This window comes from Dromiciops gliroides, chromosome 3, assembly GCF_019393635.1.
Source record: "Dromiciops gliroides isolate mDroGli1 chromosome 3, mDroGli1.pri, whole genome shotgun sequence".
NCBI lineage: Eukaryota > Metazoa > Chordata > Mammalia > Microbiotheria > Microbiotheriidae > Dromiciops > Dromiciops gliroides.
In genome coordinates, this window is record NC_057863.1 from 634,857,669 (window position 1) to 634,880,125 (window position 22,457).

General features: G+C 45.8%; 1 protein-coding gene across 1 annotated transcript in view; it reads left to right on the top strand.

The window, feature by feature from the left end:
• Nucleotides 1-22,457, top strand: part of MEGF6 (multiple EGF like domains 6) — a 333,315-nt gene that overhangs the window by 243,844 nt on the left and 67,014 nt on the right. The window contains exons 5-6 of the mRNA XM_043995996.1: nt 18,685-18,810; nt 22,042-22,164. Coding sequence (XP_043851931.1) covers nt 18,685-18,810; nt 22,042-22,164 — 249 coding nt within the window. The remainder of the gene's footprint in view (nt 1-18,684; nt 18,811-22,041; nt 22,165-22,457) is intronic.

Genomic DNA, 22,457 nt, shown 5'->3' on the forward strand with positions numbered 1-22,457 from the left:
GTAACAAGTGTCAGAGCCAGGATTAGAACTCAGCTTCTGTGTCTCTAATTTCAGTCATGGGTGTTGGAGAGGGAAGGTGGTCCTGGGCTGGGACTTGGGGAAGAGGCATGTTTCTTGCCCTGATGGGATCCTAGTCCGATGAGAGATGGGCAAGTCACTTAATATCTCAGTATCCCCAGAAGACTCCCTAATACAGATGGGTTCTTAAGCCACCATGACTTTAATATATATATATATATATATATATATATATATATATATATATATATATATATGTATATATATATGTATATACACATATATAATATATATGTATTTTCACAACTACATTTCCATATAATTGCTTTTTCTTATAATCCCACGTACTCTATTTTATGTATTTAAAATCATTGTTCAGAGAAGGGGTCCATAGACTCCACCAGACAAAAGAGTCTCTATCTCTGTATCTATCTCTTTGTGTCTATGTCTCTGTCTCTCTCTCTCACTCACACTCTCACTCTCACACGTACGGGTTCTAAGACTATAAATTTCAGAACACTTTGATCCACTGATGGATGAATATTGGTTCCCCAACCTGGAACTCTCTAAAAGGATCAGATCACAGGTCTGGCTTTAAAAAAGAATCCCAGTGATTTGCACAATGCCTAGCGTGTTTATTGAGATGAATTGAGACTTCAGTTCAATGGGGGAGATAGGATCCAGGCCCCTGGAGGAATCACCGTCTGAGTTGGAGGGGCTTGACATGGCAGACATAGGCAAAGAACATACATAAGGTACCCAGAAGCCCAGCTTCATGCTGCTAAGCATTTGAGTATAGAAGGACCCAGTAGGTACAGGTACAATCCTTGGATCCTCTTTGAAGATTTGGTTTAGAATTGGCCCAAGCCCTTTGAGGCCCCGAGAAGAGCTCTCAGGGTCTCCTCCAAAGATTTACTCCCAAACAAGACTCGACTTCCTGGTCCTGTCTTTTCTGCCTCCTTGTGTACCTGACCTGGGAACATTTGAAGGATGATTGGGACACCCCCCCCCCCAGTCCCCTGGGCAGCCTCCTCAGAGTCCTCCTCCAATGGCATCATCCCCAGTGGAAACGTGGGACCTCAAAACTGGAGGGACCCCCTGAGAGGTTTAATCCACTCTTCCTGACCCAGAATCCCCTCTACCATCTTGCTGAGAAACACTCATCCCCCCTGTGTTTGAAGGTCTTCAGTGATGGAGACACCCATTCCTGAAGCAGCCAATTCTTCTCTAATATAAGAAGTTTCTCTTTCCATTGAGCTAAAATCTTCCATTCTGTAGCTTCTACTTATTAGCCCTATCCCTTCTCTCTAGGGCCAAGCAAATCCTCTTTCCCCATGACAAGCTCTTCATGGGACTTCTTGTTGTTCAGTAGCTTTGGTCATGTCTGACTCTTCGTGACCTTGTTTGGGGTTTTCTTGGCAGAGATACTGGAGTAGTTTGCCATTTCCTTCTCCAGCTCATTTTTAAAGATGAGGAAACTGGAGTAAATAGGGTTAAGGGACTTATCCAGGGTCATACAATTAGTAAATATCTGAGGCTGAATTTGAACTCAGTTCTTCCTGACTCCAGGCCTTGCACTCTATCCATTGTGCCACCTAGCTGCCCTTCATGGTACTGTCACTCTTTCAATCTTCAGGCTATATATCACTAGTTCCTTCAGCCAGCCCTCATATGAGAGATTCTCCAGTTCCCCTCACCCTCTTGGTTGTCTTCCTCTGATCATGCTTCAGTTTGTTGCATCCTTCCTAAAATGTGGGAACCAGAAACAAGCAGAACATTCCCAATATATGATCTGACCGAGATAAAATGCAGCAAGACCCCCATGTCCCTCATTCTTCCTCTTTCTAATGCTGCCCAGGATAGCATTAGCTTTCCATCTTGAGCCTGTAGTCCAATAAACAATGGCCCTCCAGATAAATTTTCATGGTCCTGCCATCTAGACATGCCTATCTCATCCCACATTTGGGAAATTGATTTTTTGAATCCAAATGTAGAACTTTACATTTATCCTAATTAGGTTTTGCCTCATTGAATTTGGCCTGTCCTTCTAGCCATTGCCTCTAGATCTTGCCTGTGCCATCCAAAATGTAAATTATTCCTCTCAAGATCATGACTTTGGCAGACTTGACAGTTATCCTAACAATGTCTTAATCCAGGTCACCAGCAAAGGCATTGAACCTAAAAGGACCAAGGACAGATCCCTGGGACGTTCTGCTAGACATCTCTCTTCAAGCTTACTTTGGACCATTAGTGATTACTCTTTGGATCTAGCCATTCAACTAATTCTAATTCCGTGTAGCTCTACTGATGTCTGGTCTACACCAGCACGTGGGTGCCTCAAACATAGTTGCTGCTATTAATAATAAATGCCTATTAATTGACATTTATCCATTTTTCCAAATGTTTAGCTGACATCTAACTTTATACCATTCCTTTGATCCCTAGTCACATTTTCCTTTATTCTTAGTTAAATGAGTTAATTTATGGAAAAACACTTTTTAAACCTAAAGACACTATTGAAATTCTAGTTGTTTTATAGTTATTATTATCTGGGGCACTTAGAGGCTAAATAACTTATCCATCATATAGTCCTATACATCAGTATGCATAGAACTTAGATCTTGAACCTAGGTTGTCCTCAGCCCAAGGTCAGCTCTCCAACCACTATGCCAGTTCCCTCCAGTCAAATTACCCTGCCAAGAAAGGTAATGAGGTTAGTCATTCTTGGCTCCATAATTCTTCACCCCACCAAGGTACACTTTCCGCTTCGTCTTAGTGGTGAAATCTGCCCCTTGGCAATGGCAGAATATGGCTCTTTGTGGAAGTCTGGGCAATAGAGTGCTTTTCTTTGACTTTACTGGATATCCCAGATTGGTCATGGGTGAGGGAGTAGAAAGGAGGAGAATGGATTTTGAGGGACTGACCATTACCTATTTAGAAAATGTTTTTAGTTCTATCTTTTGCATTTACATCTCTTCCATTCCAAACATGTCCATCTCCTATCCAGAGAGCCATACTCTGTAACAAAGAATATAAAAGAAAGAGGAAAGAAAGTGTTCAGCAAAATTAGCCAACCCACCAACTAAATTTGACCCTATGTACAGTGTTCCATAGTGAGTCACTCACCTCTGCAAAGAAAGGAGGAAGGTCCATTTTCACATCTCTTCTTTGAGTACACAATCGGTCATTATATTTACACAGCATTTAGTTTCACTTTAAAAATTTACCATTTACTCTATTGTAATAATGTATATTAATTTACTAGTCCTGCTTGCTTGCCTTACCCTCAGTCCATAAAAGTTTTCTCTTGCTTCTCTCTATATTTTTTATATTCATTACGTCTCAATGTACAGTAGCATTTCATTACATTCATAGACATGTGTAGCTATTCCCCATTCCCTGGACATCTACTCTATTTCTACTTTCTTGCTACTTAAAAGTGTCACTGTAGATATTTTGGAATATATGGGAGCTTCCTTTCTATCTGACCTCTTTGGAGTATAGGCCTAGTCATGGTATTTCTGGGTCAAAGGATTATGGGTATTTTAGTTGCTTTCTTAGCATAATTCCCCAATCGATTTCAAGAATGGTTGGACCTATTCATAGTTCTACCAACTCTGGGGGGTAGCTAGGTGGCGCAGTGGATAAAACATGGGCCCTGGATTCAGGAGGACCTGAGTTCAAATCTGGCCTCAGACACTTGATACTTACTGCCTGTGTGACCTTGGGCAAGTCACTTAACCCTCATTGCCTTAAAAAAAAAAGAACCCCCCAAAAACATTTAAAATGACATAGTTTTACCAACTCTGTATTAATATGCCTGTCTTTCCATAGCCCCTCCAACATTGATAATTCCTATCTTTTGTCATCTTTGTCAATCCACTAGGTGTGAGGTGAAACCTCAGAGTTCTTCAATTCCTATTCCTCTCAAGAGAAACTACTGATTTGGAGCAATCTTTCATATGTATGGTAGCAGGTTGCAATTCTTTTGAGAAATGATTGTTCATATCCTTAGCCATTGGTCTGATATAGTTGTTTTAATTCTCTCTATATGGCACCATCAGATCCTTATCAAAGATATTTGATTCTAAGACCATTTTCCCTTCTCTTATCCTGTTATCTTTTGTTGGTGTGAATGCTTTTCATTTTCACACAATCAAAAGGAGTTTGTCTTTCTTAATTTTATCTACTCATGCACGTTCTCCCCTAGCTAGAGCATCTGACCTTTTTCCTCTTCTATTATTTTTTTTTAATGTATGAGGTATTTTATTTTTTCCATTACATGTAAAGATAGTTCTCAACTTTTGTTTATACATGCTTTACAATTTCAGATTTTTCTCCCTCCCTCCCCTCCCTCCCCCCCTCCCCTAGACAGCAGGTAATCTGATATAGGTTATATCTATATATTCTTCTATTATTTTAATATTATAATCACCTATCTTTTTTGGGTGGGGCAATGAGGGTTAAGTGACTTGCCCAGAGTCACACAGCCAGTAAGTGCCAAGTGTCTGAGATCGGATTTGAACTCAGGTCCTTCTGAATCCAGGGCCAGTGCTTTATCCACTGCACCACCTAGCTGCCCCCCTTCACCTATCCATTTTGAGTTTATTACGGTATATGCTGTAGAAGGTTAGTCCAAACCTGGTATTTGCCAAATATTCTTCCATTTTTCCTTTTGATTCCTACTCCTCATTTATGCCCCAGGCCTCTGGCTTCTTGGTTAGTTCTCAGGGAAGAGCCTGGTAAAGTAGATGTAGACAGAATGTTGGAAGGCTTTGTCATCCCTGAGTGCATGGTGCAAAGGGGCATGTCAACAAAAGAGTCCTCTGAGGGCTTGGAGAGCCATGAGCCCTTCCCTACAGGGCTTTATACGGGCTTTGGGTCCGGGCCTCAAAACTGGGAGAGTCCACATTCAACATTCTCTTGGAGGTGTCTTAGATCTGGCTTTCCTGGATCAGTGAAGCCTAGCTTTCTCCATTCTTTTCATTTTCCTTTTTGGACCAGTATTGCCTGGGCTGTTTTCACTTGTCAGGGCACATACCATAATATCATCCTACTGCCTCCCCTGATCCACATGTGTCCTCCACACAGTGACCTCTTTTCCCCTTCCCTCCTGCTTGGGGAGGACTTCTCTCTGAGCTGACATGTTAGGAAGGTGTCTGCTGGACCCTTCTGGAGCCCAGGCGTCCTTCGGTGGTCCTGGAGCTCAAGTAGCCACTGAGCAGTCCTGCTGCATTGACTAAAAAGCACAAACGCTGAGAGCCAATGCCACAAAAATATTCTGGAGACCTCAAGAGACTCTTTACTACAAAGTGGATTGTTTCAAAGGCCACAGATTTTATTCTCTGAGGAAAAAAGCCCTGAAACGGCTTACAGTTGGACCACTGACAATGGCCAACATGCCTGCTCTACCTGATTCATGGTGGGGGCCCGATCAGGGAGGCTTCCCAGCCACTGCCTCCCACGAGTGAGAGCCAAGGCAAGAGGAGTGGCTGATTGTGTCCTGGCCGCATCCATCTCCTGCCTCACCTTTGTGGTTAACATGGCCCTGTGCCAGTTCTACCAGACCCTCTATCCAAAGACAGCTGGATACTTCAGGACTCTGTATTGTTTCCTCCTTTGTGACTGAATCACGAGTCACAGACCTCTAGCAGCTAGAGGGGACCCTCAAGGGTCAACGGGCTCACCCATTCAGGAGGATGAGGGTGGTGCAGGGCATGGAGGATAGAAGGCTGTACCCTTAGGGCAGGTGGTTCTACTATCTCCCCTCTTAAACTTAATCCATTTAGCCAAGAGATTATGAAGTACCTGGTGTGTGCCATGGACTGGGTGCTGGATGCAGACAAGAGTGAAGCAAGTCCCTTTTTTAGGAAGCTTATATTCTACTGATGTTCATGGGTGGAGAGTCATTCCTTTGTGCAGCTTGGATTTGGAGTCAGGAGGTCTGAATCTAAAGCCTGAACCTGCCTCTTATTCCCCTATGACCTTGGGTAAGTCATTTTTCTTTTGTTGGTCTCAGTTTCCTAGTTAGGTAAAATGAGAGGGGTGTACTCTGGGTCCCTCCCAGCTCAGTACCTGTGATCTGTGAGCCTCCTCTGATGGGAGAGGAGAGAGGATGCCTGACCACCTTCATTCATTCGCAGACAGGGGTTGCTCTGGGCAGGCTGGGGAAGGAGTAATGTGTTAGTATTCCCAGGATCTCGGTTGCAATGCTGGTTCTGTCGCTACCAGAGTGAACTTGCGGTTATTCCATCACCCCGAGATGTACTTTCCTCGTTTGTAAAATGAGGTTGGAGTCTAAGGCCTCTGAGATCCCTTTCACCTCTGATCCAGGGAGAAGACCTCTGACCCCACTGGACACTCGTCGCCCAGGAGAACCGATCCCTTGTAGAGAAAGTCAGTGGGAGAGATGTCTCTCTAGAGCCAAGCCTTATGGGGCTTTGACTAATGGGGAAACTGAGGCTCAGGGAGGTTAATTAACTTCCCCAAGGTTATACTGTATAGTCAGAATTTGTAGTCAGGTACTGTGCTTCCTTTGCTTAGTTGATTGGGGGCAGCTAGGTGGCACAGTGGATTAAAGTACCGGCCCTGGATTCAGGATGACCTGAGTTCAAATGTAGCCTCAGACACTTGACACTTACTAGCTGTGTGACCCTGGGCAAGTCACTTAAACCTCATTGCCCCAGCAAAAAAAAAAAAAATTGGAAAAAAAAAGATGTTGATTAATTATTCCTACTTGGAGATTTCCCTTGGAACAGCTGGTAGACACAAAGTAATGATAATAACTAGAGAGCACTTTGATGTTTGTAAAACACCTTATATCTGTTACCTCATTTGAACCTTGAAACAGTCCTGTGAGGTCAGTGCTGTAGTTATTATTACCCCATTTTACAGATAAGGAAACAGAGGCTCAAGGAGAGTCGTCAAGTCATAGCTCCAGAGCCTGAAGGGACCTCAGAGGCTACCTCTCATTTTACAGAGAAGGATACTTAGGCAAACAGCAGTGAAGTGACTCGGGCAACTAGAGTAATATTTGAACCCAGCTCTTTGTACCTCCAAGTGGTTTGAGAGATGGAAAACCAAGTAATCCAGGAGAGCAGCTTCAAGACCTCATCAAGCTAACTGGAGACCCAACCCCCACCCAGAACTGGGTGCAGTTCCTGGGCTGGGGGGCAGTCATGATCTGAGGGGAAAGAGCCGGTGGTCTTGGCTTTTCTCCACGCAGCCTCACCACAGCTCCTGGGGCACTGGAGGGGGTGCCAGGCCTGCGTGGCACAGAGTCACCAGACACCACACTTAGCTCTCACCCAGAGGGCTGGGGTTTACTTCTTGGCACAAGGGGGATACTTGGTCACCAAAGGCCTTGGCTTTGGGCCTAGATCCAACCCTAAGCCACAGCCACTACCCAGAAATGGCCTCTATGGAGCCCAGACATTTCTTCAAGGTCAGAACCGCAGAGCAGTGGTGTCAAACTCAGAAAAAAATCAGAACTGTTACCTTGCAGGGCACATAGTGACTTAGAAAACCACATATTAACATTGTTGTTCAGTCGTGTCCGACTCTCCGTGAGCCCATCAGGGGTTTTCTTGGCAGAGATCCTACAGTGGTTTTCCATTTTCTTCTCCAGCTCATTTTACAGATGAGGAAACTGAGGCAAAGAGGGTGAAGTGACTTGCCCAGGGTCACACAGCTAGTCAGTGTCTGAGGCCAAATTTGAACTCAGTTCCTCCTAACTCTAGCCCCGGCACTCTATCCACTGCACCACCCAGCTGCCCAATATTGATATTATCTATTGTATTTCCAATTATTTTGCTAAATGTTTCCCAATTACATTTTAATCTGGTCCAGCTTTATCTGGGAATATGACTGGCCCTGTGTTTGACGCCTTCCTTACCAAGGTGGTGAGATAGAGTGGTTAGAGCCCTGGCCTTGGAGACAAAATGGCCTGCATCCAATGCTGTTGGTTAGTTATATGATCCTGGGTAAGTCACATGCTATTAACAAGCATTTATTAGTACTTACTAAGTGCCAGGAACTGGGCTAAGCTCTGGGCACACAAAAGAAGGCAAATAGCTCTGCCCTCTGACCTCAAGGGGCTCCCAGTCTAACGGGGGAGACAGCGTGTGAATAACTAGGTAGCTTCCTTTTGCCGCCACTTAAAATAGTGCCTGGCACATAGTAGGTGCTTAATAAATATTTATTGACTGACTAAGTGCTTACAAAATACACACCAAGGGACAGCTAGGTGGCACAGTGGATAGAGCCCTGGCTCTGGAGTCAGGAGGACCTGAGTTCAAATCTGGCCTCAGACACTTGACACTTACTAGCTGTGTGACCCTGGGCAAGTCGCTTAATCCTCATTGCCTTGCAAAAGGACCAACCAAACAAAACACACACCGAGTAGACAAAGAAGAAAGCATTAGCAGTTGTTGGGGGAGGGGAGAAGGAACTGGGAAAGCCCTCCTGTAAAAGATGGGCACTTAGGGGCAGCTAGGTGGCACAGTGGATAAAGCACCCACCCTGGATTCAGGAGGACCTGAGTTCAAATCCTGCCTCAGACACTTGATATTTACTAGCTGTGTGACCCTGGACAAGTCACTTAACCCTCATTGCTCCCCCCCCCCCAAAAAAAAAGATGGGCACTTAATATTTCCAAGTTTCATTCTTCTCCCTATTAAATGAGAGTAAAAATGTCTGTAATATGGGCAGCTAAATGGCGCTGTGGATAAAGCACCAGCCCTGGATTCAGGAGTACCTGAGTTCAAATCCGGCCTCAGACACTTAACACTTACTAGCTGCGTGACCCTGGGCAAGTCACTTAACCCCAATTGCCTCACCAAAAAAAAAAAAAATGTCTGTAATACCTGAATCCCAGGGTTATTCATGAGGTTTGACTCAGAAAATGTAAAACACTTTGTGACTCTCAAATGTCATTATATAGTAGGTTATACTATAACAATATTACATAATAATATAATAATACATAATACTAATATTGTATAATAGGGTTAGATCTAGAAAGGACCTTAGAGTCCACTCAGTCCAACTTCATCATTTTACAGATGAAGGAACTAGAACTCAGAGATGTTAAGTCACTTGCCCAGGGTTATTGAGGTAGCCAGCAGCAAAGCTGAGATTTGAACTCAGACCCACAGGCTCTACATCCTTTGCTTTTTCCCCTGCCCTAGGCTGATTGCAACAGAAATCCCAGTTTTTGCTACTTGTGAATCTAAAAGCAATTAGCAGCAGGTAAGCAGGGGGCCATTGCTCCTCAGATTTCAGTAAACAGGTTTCATAGAATTTCTAACTTTGTGAAAAGCCAGGATATATGTTCATTTTATTTTGTTAAAAATCCATTTATTGAGATAGCTTTTGTTTTTGTATCACCTCATTTCTGAATATATCCTTCTCTCTTCTGCTACCCCGGGAACCATCCCTTATATCAAAGAAGAAAAAAAAAGTAACTTAGGAAAATGACCAACCCACCAACTCTGTTTGGCAGTATATGCAGTGATCCTCACCCACAGTCCTCCACCTCTGAAAAATATCAAGGGAGGTGTATTTTCTCATTTCCTTTCTTACAAGCCAAGAGCATCAGTTCATTTTTAAGGGTCTGAAGCTTCAGATTTAAAGAATCTACCAGGTCAAAGGTTCTTAACTTTTGTGTGCGTCATAGACCCTTTCTTAGAATAATGTTTTTAATGAATAAAATGAAATACACAGGAATACAAAGAAAATCAATTCTATCGCAAGGGTTATCAAAATATATTAAAACCACCCCCAAGTTCAGTCTTTGGGTTAACAGATTATGCATTAGGCAATAATGAGGGTCATGGCCACGTTCCATCAGCAGCCCTTTCATTGGGTCTAAAGTGTACAGAAGGGCAGCTAGGTGGCGCAGTGGATAGAGCACCTGCCCTGGATTCAGGAGGACCTGAGTTCAAATCTGGCCTCAGACACTTAACACTTACTAGCTGTGTGACCCTGGGCAAGTCACTTAACCCCAATTGCCTCACTTAAAAAAAAAAAAGTAATAATAATAATAATAAAAGAAGACCTGGGTTGGAATCCAGCCTCAGAAACATCCTAGTTGTGTGTGACCGAGGGCAAGTCAACCTCTGTCACTGGAGAAGGAAATGGCAAACCACGCCAGTAGCTTTGCTGAGCAAATTCCATGGACAGACGTCCCTAAGGTCCCAAAGAGTCAGACACGAGTGAACAACAATGTGTGGAAAAGAGTACTGGCTTTGTAGACCTTGGATCTGGGTTCTAATCATGCCTCTAAAGCTTACCAGCTATGGAGCCTTGGGCAAATCACCTAGCTTCAGGGCTGGACTAGATAAGCCTCTTAGGTCTCTTTTAGGCCTATGATCTTATCATCCCAAGAAGACAGTCAGGAGCGGAGGAGGAAAGGGAGTGAGCTCCCTGTCACTAACAGTATTTAAATAGCAGTTGAGGGGCAGCTAGGTGGCACAATGGATAGAGCACCGGCCCTGGAGTCAGGAGTACCTGAGTTCAAATCTGGCCTCAGACCTTAACACTTACTAGCTGTGTGACCCTGGGCAAGTCACTTAACCCCAATTGCCTCACTAAAAAAAAAAAAAAAAGCAGTTGAATGATGATGGGGATATCATAGAACAGGGTCCTGAACCAGGTACAGGTTGGACAAGGCAGCTGGGTGAGCACTGTAATTGTGAGACCCGAGTTCATATCCTCTCTCAGACACTTACTAGCTGAGCAAGTCACTTAACCTTTCTCTGCCTCAATTAGTTGTGCGTATCAAATGAGATAATATTGCACAGTGCCTGAGCACACAGTAGATGCTCCCTCCCTTCCATCTCTCACCTTCTATGATCCTAAATCACATTTCGTCAGCACTTGATGGTTTACAAAGTGCTTTCTTCACCATAACCTTGGAGGGAGGTAGTGAGAATATTTTTTTCTGGGTTTGGAATTTTGTTATTCAGTTGTGTCTGACTCTTCGTGACCCTATTTGGGGTTTTCTTGGCAAAAATACCAGCGTGGTTTGCCATTTCCTTTTCCAGCTTATTTTACAGATAAGGAAACTGAGGCACACAGAGTTAAGTGGAAACCAGGATGCTATCCCACAGGGAGTAAGGGTCACAGCTGGTGGCACCCATGGGCCAAGGATTGAGTTACACCCACATTCTAAGAGATCTTGGGCAGGAAGAGAGAGGGGAGGGAGCCCCTTCCTTAAATCAAGGGTGTCTTCTGACAGAGAGAAATTCCTTTTGTCCAGAAAAGGGCAGAGAATGAAGGAGGTGGGGGGGTAGTCAATGGCAAAAAGGAAATTCTAGAATTAGAAAATTTTAGCAGAAGCTCCCCTGGACCCTTTGGTGTCTAGAAGACCCACTAGTCTGGCTACCATATTATACTCTTCCTTATCTAAATTTTTTTTTTTTTTTGGTGAGGCAATTGGGGTTAAGTGACTTACCCAGGGTCACACAGCTATTAAGTGTCAAGTGTCTGAGGTTGGATTTGAACTCAGGTACTCCTGAATTCAGGGCCGGTGCTCTATCCACTGCAGCGCCACCTAGCTGCCCCTTCTAAATTTCTTAATTCAGGAGGTTCAAGGAGGATTTCTTTTCCTGTGGAACACAATCCCAATTTTATGGTAGGAGTAATTGGGGAAAAAATAGGACTCCCTTTATGGCCAGCTTGGTTAGAATCTGTACATTCTGTAACACGTGGAATGCTTGTACATTAGCAGCTCAGTTTGGGGGCGTCGTTTCTATTTGGGTAGAAATTCTCTAATTTCTCGTAGCCTCATTTTCTTCTTGGCCCCATCCAGTTTCTTTTTGGCTAAGGGTTTGCCTAATGCTTTGATTTGGCTAGGCAGGATGAGTGTTGGCTATGGATGGAGACTGGGACGGAAATGCTTTATTGTGGTTAGTCACAGAATCACAGAGTCGTAGGATTGGGGATGGAATAGACCTTTGAATCTAATCCCTTCACTTTACAGCTGAGGAAACTGAGGCCCGGAGAGAGCATTGGATCATCTTGTAAAAAAGGGAAATGATCTCCAGAGAGGTCATAGTATCATAGACCCAGAGCCAGAAAGGGCCTGAGAGGCCATGTAGCCCAACCCCGCCCCCCCCCCATCTTATAAACTGAGTTCCAGCAGAATGAATGAACGGATCCAAAATGACACAGGTGGTAGGTGCTAGAAGCAGGATTTGAACCCAGGTCCTCCAGCTTCAGAACAGGAGATCTTTACTATACTGCCTGACCAACCTGAAGGACTCGGGGTCTGAGGCTGGAATTTTAGCTACTGTCCCTAGCTCAGCAGTCACATGGAAGACCCGGCCTCTTCACCAAGCCCACGAAAACCCAGTGCTGGAAAAAAAAATCTGCCTTGCCTTGCTTTCTGGGAATCCACATCACAGGGATGCACAGGCTGACAATGCGCTTGGCAGCCGGTGCGCGTACTCAGCTCTGGACCATCTGGAAACAGGATGGTGCCTGGGACTGAGGGGTTCAAAGAAGAAAGAAGTCCCGCGGGGCAATCGTGAAAGAGGAGGGAGCGTGGGGAGCTTCCCCAGGGATCCCTGGCCCCGCTGTGCCCACCTCTCTGGAAGGCAGCATCACAGAACCTCTCGTTGAAGGCAGGGCAGTGGGGGAGGGTCTGTGCACCCTCTGACTCCTACTCTTGGCAGATGGGAAGCCACCCTCAGCCTTGCCAGCCACCGACCCCAACCTTCCTTCCAGCCCAGCCTTTGGGCTGCCCCAGCCCTTTGTCTTCCCTGTTGACCGGGGCCGAGGCAGCCCAGGGGTCTCGTGCTGGACCTCTGGGTTGTCCCCTCCCCCCTGCATTTTCCCCATGCCCACCGGCCCCTGCCAGAAGGGAGCTTCTGGTTCCTATTATGTGTTCTGAGCCGGAATGTGCTTAGCGTTGTTAACACAAATAAACAGAGCCCCCAGGAATGTGGAGATGACACATGGAATAGACTGACTCTTCGTTTGCCTTTCGGGCAGTTAATGGGTCCAGAGGGGGGCATTGCTCATGCAGGGGTAGCTGGTGACCTCCCTCTGGCTGGCAGGGCAACTGTTTTTCGTGGATCTGGAGAGCAGGAAAGAAGTGGATATCCTAGATCCTGGAGCTGGGAGAGACAGGACAAGGCCCACATTTTACAGGTGAGGAAACCAAGACTCGGGGAAGGATTTGAACCCGAGTCCTGTGATCTCTGAGTCAGTTCTTTTCCCCCTGTATCACATGGCTTCCTGACTCCATCTGGGGAAGTTTAGGAGGGCAGCTTTCATTGCCATGATTCTCCTTTGAAGTACGGATTAAAGAGAGAGCCTGCCTTCCAAGCATCCTGGCTTCCTTGCCCAGAGAGGCTCTGAAGAAAGTTAACAATAAAAAAGCCCTCCCACCCCCAAACCCCAGCAGCCCTCTCTCCTATGTGAGAGCCCCTGGACACGGCTGCTGCCCAGAGAGCCTAAGCAATCCGGGCAGGGGCAGCCTTCCCTGGGTCCTGCCAAGTGCCAGGCTTAGGAAACACCCAGAATGCACCTTTCCAGACTCCCCTTGGAAGAGAATAAGAAAACACTCCCAGACTCCACCTGGGCTCCCACGGACCACTACAGGACCTTCCTGCCACCTCTGCCCATGGCCCTGTCCCGGGAGCCAGCTGGCCACAGAGCCCAGGGCCTCATGCTGCCAGGTGGCTCTCGAGGGCCCAGGGCAGGAATCTGGGAGAAGCCAGCCATTGGTGGGACAGGCTTCACATTCTTGTGGCTTTTGTCTCCGATGCCAGACTGAACATCTCTTTAACCACAGTGGCTCAGATGGATGAGAACCAGAGCCCCGGGGGCAGCCCGTCTCCAGCTCCAGCTTCTGCTGGAGACACGGAACTGAGGATGGAGAGAAGAGGATGTAGAACACTGGGACGGAAATCGGGCTGTACTTTGCTACCGCTGAGATCTTTGTTGTCTGTTCTTGGCAAAGATACTGGACAGGTCTGACAGTTTTTTCTCTGGTGGATGAGTTAAGGGACTTGCCCAGGGTCACACAGCTAATAAGTGACTGAGGCTAGATTTGAACTCCAGGCCCAGGCCTCTATCCATTGAACCATCTAGCTGCCTTCTGGGAAAACAGTTTAAGTGATTTGCCTAACATCACATAGCCAGTAAGTGACTAAGGCTGAATTTGAACTCAGGTCTTCCTGATTCCAGGCCCAGCCACCTAGCTGCTTCTAAATAAAATGAAATGCTGTTTAACCTAAAGTGGCCTCCTGTCTTTCTCAGAATTCTCTTCGTTTTTAAAAATTTTAATAAACATTTTTATTTAAAGTTTCGTGATTACCCCATGATCACTGCTTTCTCCTTCCTCATTTTTCCTTATTTCAATACCTTGTTCGCATAATGGAAAGTCAGTAGTAAACCATGAAAATAATCTCTTAAATGCTTACCATGTACCAGATGCTAAGCTGCACACTGGTGATACAAAGAAAACCAAAACATATTCCCTGCCCTCAAGGAACTTACATTCCAATGGTGAAGATAACACGGGAAATTGTACTTACAAGATTGCAGAGGGCAGCTAGGTGGCACAATGGATAAAGCACCAGCCCTGGATTCAGGAGGACCTGAGTTCAAATCCAGCCTCAGATACTTGACACTTACTAGCTGTATGACCCTGGGCAAGTCATTTAACCCTCATTGCCTGGCCAAATAAGCAAACAAATGAAAAAATATTGAACCTGTTCCAGATTGTGGATTACTTTAAAAGCCAGAGGATTTTATATTTGAATGGGGAGGTGATAGGGAGCCACAGGGGTTTATCGAGGTGGGGAGGGGAGGAGGTGACATGGTTACACCCGCACTTTAGGCCATCCAAGGAGAGGACAGATTCAAGTGGGGAGACACTTGAGGCGGATCGACTGGCCATGAGGCTATCGTAATGGTGTGAGGTGATGAAAGCTTGTGCTGGGGCGGCACTTGGGTGAGTAGAAAGAAGGGGACAGAGATGAGATATATGGGGTGGGAACCAGTGAAGAGTAGAGGGTGACATCCAGTCACTGACCCCATATGAATGGGGGAGGGGCATTCTCCATCCTAAAAGGGAACCCAGAAGAGGGAAGGGTTTGGGGGTGTAAGGGACACTCATTTTAAGGCTGTTTTCATAAGAATCGGTTAATGATAATTTTAAAACTGGGAAGGAAAAGAGTGTGTGTAAAAGGAAGATGTTTACATTCATCGTCAAAGGGTGAAATATGACCAGTGTAATGTATGAATATCTTCCTGCCTAGTAGGAGTGAAAAAATGAGTTTGTTTCTCTATACACTGCTAACATTTACGCATCAAGACACAGCCTTCAGACGGCATTTGGACATTTTAGACCGGGAGTGATGTGTAGATGTGAAGACTCTCTTTCTGTCAATAATGTGGAGTGATGACTCTCTTGTGGGGAAATAATCTTGTGTTACAAAGAGGCAGGAAGAGATCTTTCATTTATTCAAAGCTAGAGAAATTTGAGTGTTGAGAAACTCAGTCTCAAAGGCACCGTAGAGACTGAAGACCCTGTGGAAGACATCGGAGGTGCAAAGCATGATGGGCATCTCATCTACTTCGCATATGTATATTTTATGACTAACCTGAGAAATCATAAACATTTGAAGATGGTTATCATTTTTAAAACAACCATTTGTTTGATGGGGGAAATTTGGGCAGTTGTAACTTTTTACGTGAAAGGTGAGTTGCTGAAAGTCAGGAGTCTCTTTTAATTAAGCCTTTGAAAGAAAAAGAAAGGCAGAGGAAACAGGTGAAGAATGGAGGACACAGTGCAGGGGTAAAGTTGGGATTAGGTTAGACTAGATGTCATCTGAGTAGGCTCTGATTGGTTGGAGAGACAACTGATGTCATTGGCCAAAAGCTCCAGTGAAAACTGTTGCCCTCCAGGGCCACCTAGAGGTGGAGAGCTGCTCCTAAGGGCCTATTGCTCTCTGCTGCCACTGCTGGCGTGAAATGGAAAAGCAGAAGGAGCTATACAGCAGCCTTGATATCCCTGTGAGTTCTCTTATAAAGAGTGGGCCTCTGCTGCTTTCCTGTGATCTGGGTTCTGATTGGACAGCTCAGCATCTGGGTGAGTGAGTGACTGGTGGGACCATCTGCAGGTAGCCAATTGGATGACTCTTGCAGTTCTCTGGCTTAAAGAGAACTGCTTTTCCCATTAGGAGGCAACACTTTTGTTTAAATGCCCATTAATAGCAAACTGAAGAAGTTTGTAAAGGCTATGTGAGGGTAGGGGAGAAGAGAGAGGGGAAGGGGACAGGAAAAGACCAGGAGGAGAGGAGAGAAGATGAAAAGAGAGAAAAGAATAGGGGAGAAGAAGAAAAGGAAAGGAGAGGAAGAGAGAGGAGAAGTGAAGGAAGGAGAGGAGAAGAAAAGAAGGAAAAAGAGAGAAGATGAAAAGAGAGAAAAGGATGGAGAGGAGAAAAAAGGAGAAGAGAGAGGAGAAGTGAAGGGAGGAAAGGACTTCCCCAGCTGCAGTGATTGGGATCAATAGTCAAGTAATGAGCAGAGATGTAGTTTTATATGGACTAAAAACGCTGAAGCTTGAAATCCAGAGTTGTGAGTTACCCTGAGCACATGAATTTTCCTCCCTCTTATGTCCCCTTGCCACTGTGTGTGTCTGTTCTTCATCATAGATAAAGAGTGTATTGGCGGGAGAGTGTGATCTGGGTTTATTTATATAGATATAGATATAGATTTATATAGATATATGTTATTATTTATGCATTTGCTTTAATGTGTTATCTATAATAATAATTTTTTTTGCTTTATTGTTAAAGAACATTTGAAAGTTGTGATTTTGAGTGGCTGGTTGTGTAAATCGCATATCTGTATAAATGAGGGATTGGTGATATAGAAGGAAAACACTGGATGGGGGCTTGAGAAGTAGAGTGGAGAGCAGGGAAAGCATGTTTTTCCCTCTACTGGGCTCCTCCTGGCATCCTTTTGACTGTAACCACGGGGTGCTGGTCTGTCTCTGGGGACTAGTGTGGGAGCACCTTGGAGTGAGCGAGCCAGACCCACGGAGAGCTGGCTGTCTCCCACTCCTAGGTGAGAGGAGCGATTATTCCCCATGGTTGCGGACCACCCCAGCATCCATGTTTATGGTGTTTCAGAGGGTTAGGCAACGAGTTCTGTTTTGGACACACTGAGTTTTGAGATTTCTCATAGTACTTAATCATGGTTTATTACATATAAAAACATATTGATTATTGTGTTGTGATTTAGTAAAAAAACACTGAATGATTGAGCACCCACCATGGAACACAAAGATGTGCCTAAACAGTGGTTCAAGCAAAGGAAATATGGGGTTTTTAGCAGAATACAACCTCAGCCCCCTTAGGCTTCATGGAGAGAGGCAGAGGGCCCGGGCCTAAGGAAGTGGTCAGTTGACCCTCTGCTTCTGCCATGGACATCCCCCATCCAGAGTATTGGGTTCGGTTTTGGGTGCCCCAGTTTAGAAAGGACATCGATAAGCTGGAGTGTCCAGAAACCAAACTTCGTGCTGCACGAGGATTGATGGAAGGAGTTGGCCATGATTGAGAAAGTTTGGTGGACAGAATGGTAGCTATCTTGGAGGGCTATCAGGGTGGAAAACTTGTTTTGATTGACCTCAGGATGCGTGGAAGATGCAAAGAAAAGGGCAGATTTGGGTTTGATATGAGGAGAAATTTAGAGTTATCCCAAGGTGGGAACCCTCACCTTAGAGACGTGTAAGCAGAGACCAGCTTGTTGGGCATGACGTGGAGAGGAATCCTATTCAGCACATGTGGCAGCCAATGACCTCTGAGGTCCTCCTCCAGCTCTGAGATTCTGTCGTTCTGAGACATCACCTCTGCTCCAAAGGAGCAATACTGAGGAGATAAGTCTCCATGTGGAACAGCTGCAGGACCAGTCCCAACGTGAATAATTCTGATTCTGGTTTTAGTTCAGGGCTGAATTGGGTGGTCCTAACTAGAAAAACACCAGGGGATTCCAAGGGAGGAAGGAAGCATTGCCAACGAGACTGGCGAGGGACGGTCTCCTTGCAGCTAGTGGACAAGACATTGAACCTCTCTGGGTCTCCATCTCCTCATCTATAAAATGGGAATAACTTATATTTGAGTTATTGTTAACAATTATAACAAGAGATGGTAATAATATGTTTTTCTACAGCTACTTAAAGTTTACAAAATGCTTTACAAATATTTGGGCCTCTTGACAGCCATGTGAGGTAGGCCCTACGTGTATGATTATCACTCTCATTTTACAGATAAGGAAACCGAGATTCAGAGAAATTAAGTGAGAGAGGACCTAAGCACAAGTATTCCAGGATCTGAGACTAGCTCTTTATCCATTATGGGACAGCCCTAGAGTCAGGGAGACCTGAGTTCAAATTCAGCCTCAGACACTAGCTATGCAAACCACTGAACCCCAAATGCTTCAAAAAAAAAGAAGAAATATAATTTACAATTAGGCTCATCTTGGTAGCTCCTTTAGGGCAAGGACTTTTAATGTAGGGGCATCCTGGGAAATGCCCTGGACCAGAAGGCAGGAGTCTTGGGTAGCCTCAGTCCTACCATTGACTTAGTGTGTTGTGCGACCTTGGGTGACATTCACTGACCCCAGGCTCCTCTTCCTTGTTTCTCCCAGCCATTCGCTCCTGTACCGTCAACAATGGTGGATGTCAGCACGAGTGTGTCCAGCTCACGGCCACACAACATCGGTGCCAGTGCCAGCCCCATTACCAGCTTCAGGAGGATGGCAAAAACTGCGTCTGTGAGTCTGTCTGCCTGTCGCCTCCCACCCAAAGGTCCAAGGCACCCAAAGTTTACAGTTTCCCCCCTTTCCTCTATGGTTTCTCAAACCCCAAAATAGATACAACCAGGAAACGTAACTGCATTAAGCTTAAGCAGCAGCAGGTGGAATTTAGCCTAGGTTTAGGAAAGAATTTCCTAATAGTGTGAAATCTGGGATTCTGGAATGTGTGAAACAGAAAGAGGATGGAGGAAAAACCAGAAAATGAGTTAGCTTTTCCCCTGTGGAAGCTGGTTTAGGAATCGTCTTACCTGAGTACAAGGGCAGGGCTGGGTGGAAAAAATGACTTACTAAGTTGTGGTTTGGGGGGTTTCTAAAATTTTCCCTAGTCCCTGGAACCTGGAATTAAAGTGGGAGGGAAGGGAGGGGAATAAATATTTATTAAGCACCTACTATGTGCTGGGCCCTCTGCTAAGCACTTTTTATAAATATTATCTCATTTGATGCCCACAGTAACCCTGCAAGGCAGGTGCTATTATTATCCCCATTTTAAAGTCGAGGAAACTGAGGCAAACCGAGCTTAAGCAACTTCGCCTCCTGGGTCATATCACTAGTAAGTGCCTTGGGCTGCATTTGAATTCAGGTCTAGTGTTCTATCCTCTGTACCTACTAGATGCTTCTAATCTCCAATAGAGCTTTCTTAACTGAAGAATTTCAGGGAGCCCTCATCTTACAGATAAGGAAACTGAGGCATAGGAAAGCTAAGTGACTGGAGGCGGGGGAGAGGGAATAAGCCCTCTCTAACATACCTGACAAATAAAAATCCAGCCTTTGCTATGAGATCCCCCCTAGTGACGGAGAACTCACTACCTCCCAAAGCAGTATATCACACTCATGGAGAGTCAGGAAATTTTCATTGACACTGAGTTGGAATTGTTTAGAAGTAGAATAGATTACCTCCAAAGGTGATGAGTTCCCCATCACTGGCAGTTTTCAAGCCGAGGCTGTGACCATTTCTCAGAGATTTTGTAAAGATAATTCTGTAGATTGCACTAGATGGCTTCTGAGGGCATCACCACCCTGAGCACGGTGCCTGGCGCATAGTAGGTGCTTAATTGATGCTTGCTGGACTCTGAAATTCTGCATTTCTCAAATGTGCAGCACCAGACTTCCAAAACCAAGGAGGGGGAAATGCCTAAAATATCAATTTTCCCATGGACTCAGGAGAAATCATTCTTTAACCAGCCCCTATGGGAAGAAGTAGCCCAGTGCTGTATTTTGTCCCCTAATTTCTCTCTCTCTTGCCTTGGTCAGTGACCAAGACATGCAAACACATACACATACAAATTCAACTGCAGGAAGTCCTTTCGAACCACTAGATTCTTGGATCCCATGAGAGTTGGGGGTTGTTCAGAGAAGCTGTTCAGTGTCACCCTCCCCAAGTTCCCTTTATTCCTGGAGAGAATCATCTTTCTAGGATTGCTTTCATTATTTAGAAACCATACCTGGAATTATGAAGAATCAGCTATACAGAGTTCCTACTTCCTTCCCACCCCACCATCTTGCTTTTGGAGCTGGAACCAATCTTCACCAGACTCTCCCCGCCCCCAAAATCCTTGGGGCTGTCTTTGAAAAGGCACAAATATAAGTCTCAACGAGCCAACTGAAAAGAAGACTCTGGGTGGTGGGAAGCCCTCTCTTGGCTCTCTCTCACCTCCAGTGAGGATCCTCCAAGAGGGGCAGGGGATCAGGGCCTTAGGGACAGAGGTTCCCAGTTGGCACAGGGTCACTCCAACTTTGTTGGAACAGGAAGAGAGAGGGCAGGGGCATTTAACAACTGAGTACAGCTAGGTGGGGGGGAACGGGCTAGTCGGAATGGAATCTGCAGTAGGTCAGCACCTGGTGTACCTTGGAGGAGGGAAAAATCAAGGGCTCAAAAAGAAGTTGGCTTCCTCCCTCCATTCTTCTTCACTAGTGTTTGGGGAGGAGAGTGTGCCAAGTCTTTTCTGGAAACCTTTCAGTCGAGTCTCCATATTGCTTTTCCAGTAAACGTATACTGTGTCCATCCACTCTGGGGCATTAGCCGGGAAACCAGACTCCCGATAATATAGGGTCTTCAGGGATCCCTCTGAGAATATTGGGGGAGGGGCGGGTCCAGGTGAGAAGCAACATGAGGATCCCCTGACTCTCTCCCTGGCCTTTCCTTCTCTGCCATTTTTATTTCCCAAGGGGATGGGGTTAATGAGGTCCGGTGGACGTCCTTTCTCCTTCCCCATCAGGAAGGGAAGAGGGCTGATCTACCGATCTTTCTAGGAGGTGGGGGAAAGTTTGGCTCTGGAACCTTAGAGTTGGAAGGGATTTCAGATGTCAACCAATCTAAGAGGCACCATATTTGAACAAAGACAAAGGGTCATCTGTGTCTGCCTGAAGACCTTCAGTGATGACAGGCAGAAGACCTCCTGAGGTGCACCATTCGATTGTTGGAGGCCTCTGGTTACTGGGAAGTTTTTCCTACATGAGCATGAATTCTGCCCGTATTGAATTTTTGCCCATCATTCCCCATTCTGTCTTCTGGGGCCAAGCAGGACAACATCTAATCTCTCTTCCCCAGGCAGCCCTTCACATATACAGATTTCCTGTCCTCTGCCAACCCTCTTTTCTCTGAGCCCACCCCAGTCCCTTGATTCAATCTTTGTATGGCCGGGTCCCCCCACCATCCCCTTTTGGACTTGGGGTTAGAGGTCTAGAGTTAGAAGGGGCCTTGGAGGGCATCTATTTTCTTCTCATTTTATTGAAGAGGAAGTGTGACCCAGGTCACACAGGTGATCAGCAGGGACAAGTTTAGATGACAGCTTCTCCAATCCAGATCCTGGGCTCTTTTCACTAATGCCTCCAGCATGTCCTGAATTGTGAGGCCTAGAATTCAACCCAGTCCTCCAGAAGTAGTCTGAGCAGGGCAGGGGACAGAGGGACCCTCACCCCACTGATCCCCAACACTCTGCCTCTCCTCAAACTTTGGGCTTTTATCGGGCTTGTGGTCCACTGAAACCCCCTGATCTTTGCACTAGCTGCCATCTAGCCTCCCTCATAGTAAACGAAAGACTCCGTCTGACCTGGCATTCTTTCTCTCCTGTGCTGAAACCCTTATTCAGCTGTTCCACAGGGCCCTTCCCCCATCTTCCTCCCCTCTTCTCCCCACTCACCAAGGCAACAATAATTCTGACCTTCTCCTTGCTCTTTGATACCTTGTAGTGCGGAACCCATGTGCAGACAGGAACGGGGGCTGCATGCACAGATGCCAAGCCCGCCGAGGGGTGGCCCACTGTGAGTGCCATGCTGGGTATCGACTGGCGGCTGACCAAAGGACGTGTGAAGGTAGGGCTGCCTGGAGGCTTCCTTTTCTACCTCTTCAAACCCCAAGATGGGGGCCTGGGGGGCAGGGGGTGTTTGTGCCACCTGCCACACAAGACTGAACGTGCTTGAATTCAGTTCAGTGGGCATTTATTAAGCACCTGCTTGTGCCAAGCAGTGTGATAACAGCTGGGGACACAAGCAAGTCAAAAGACAGTCCCTGCCTTCAAGGAGCTTACGGTCTAACGGGGGAGACAACATGCAGACGACCACAAACAAATAAGTAGAAGGCGGGAAGATCATCAGCAAACCTGCTG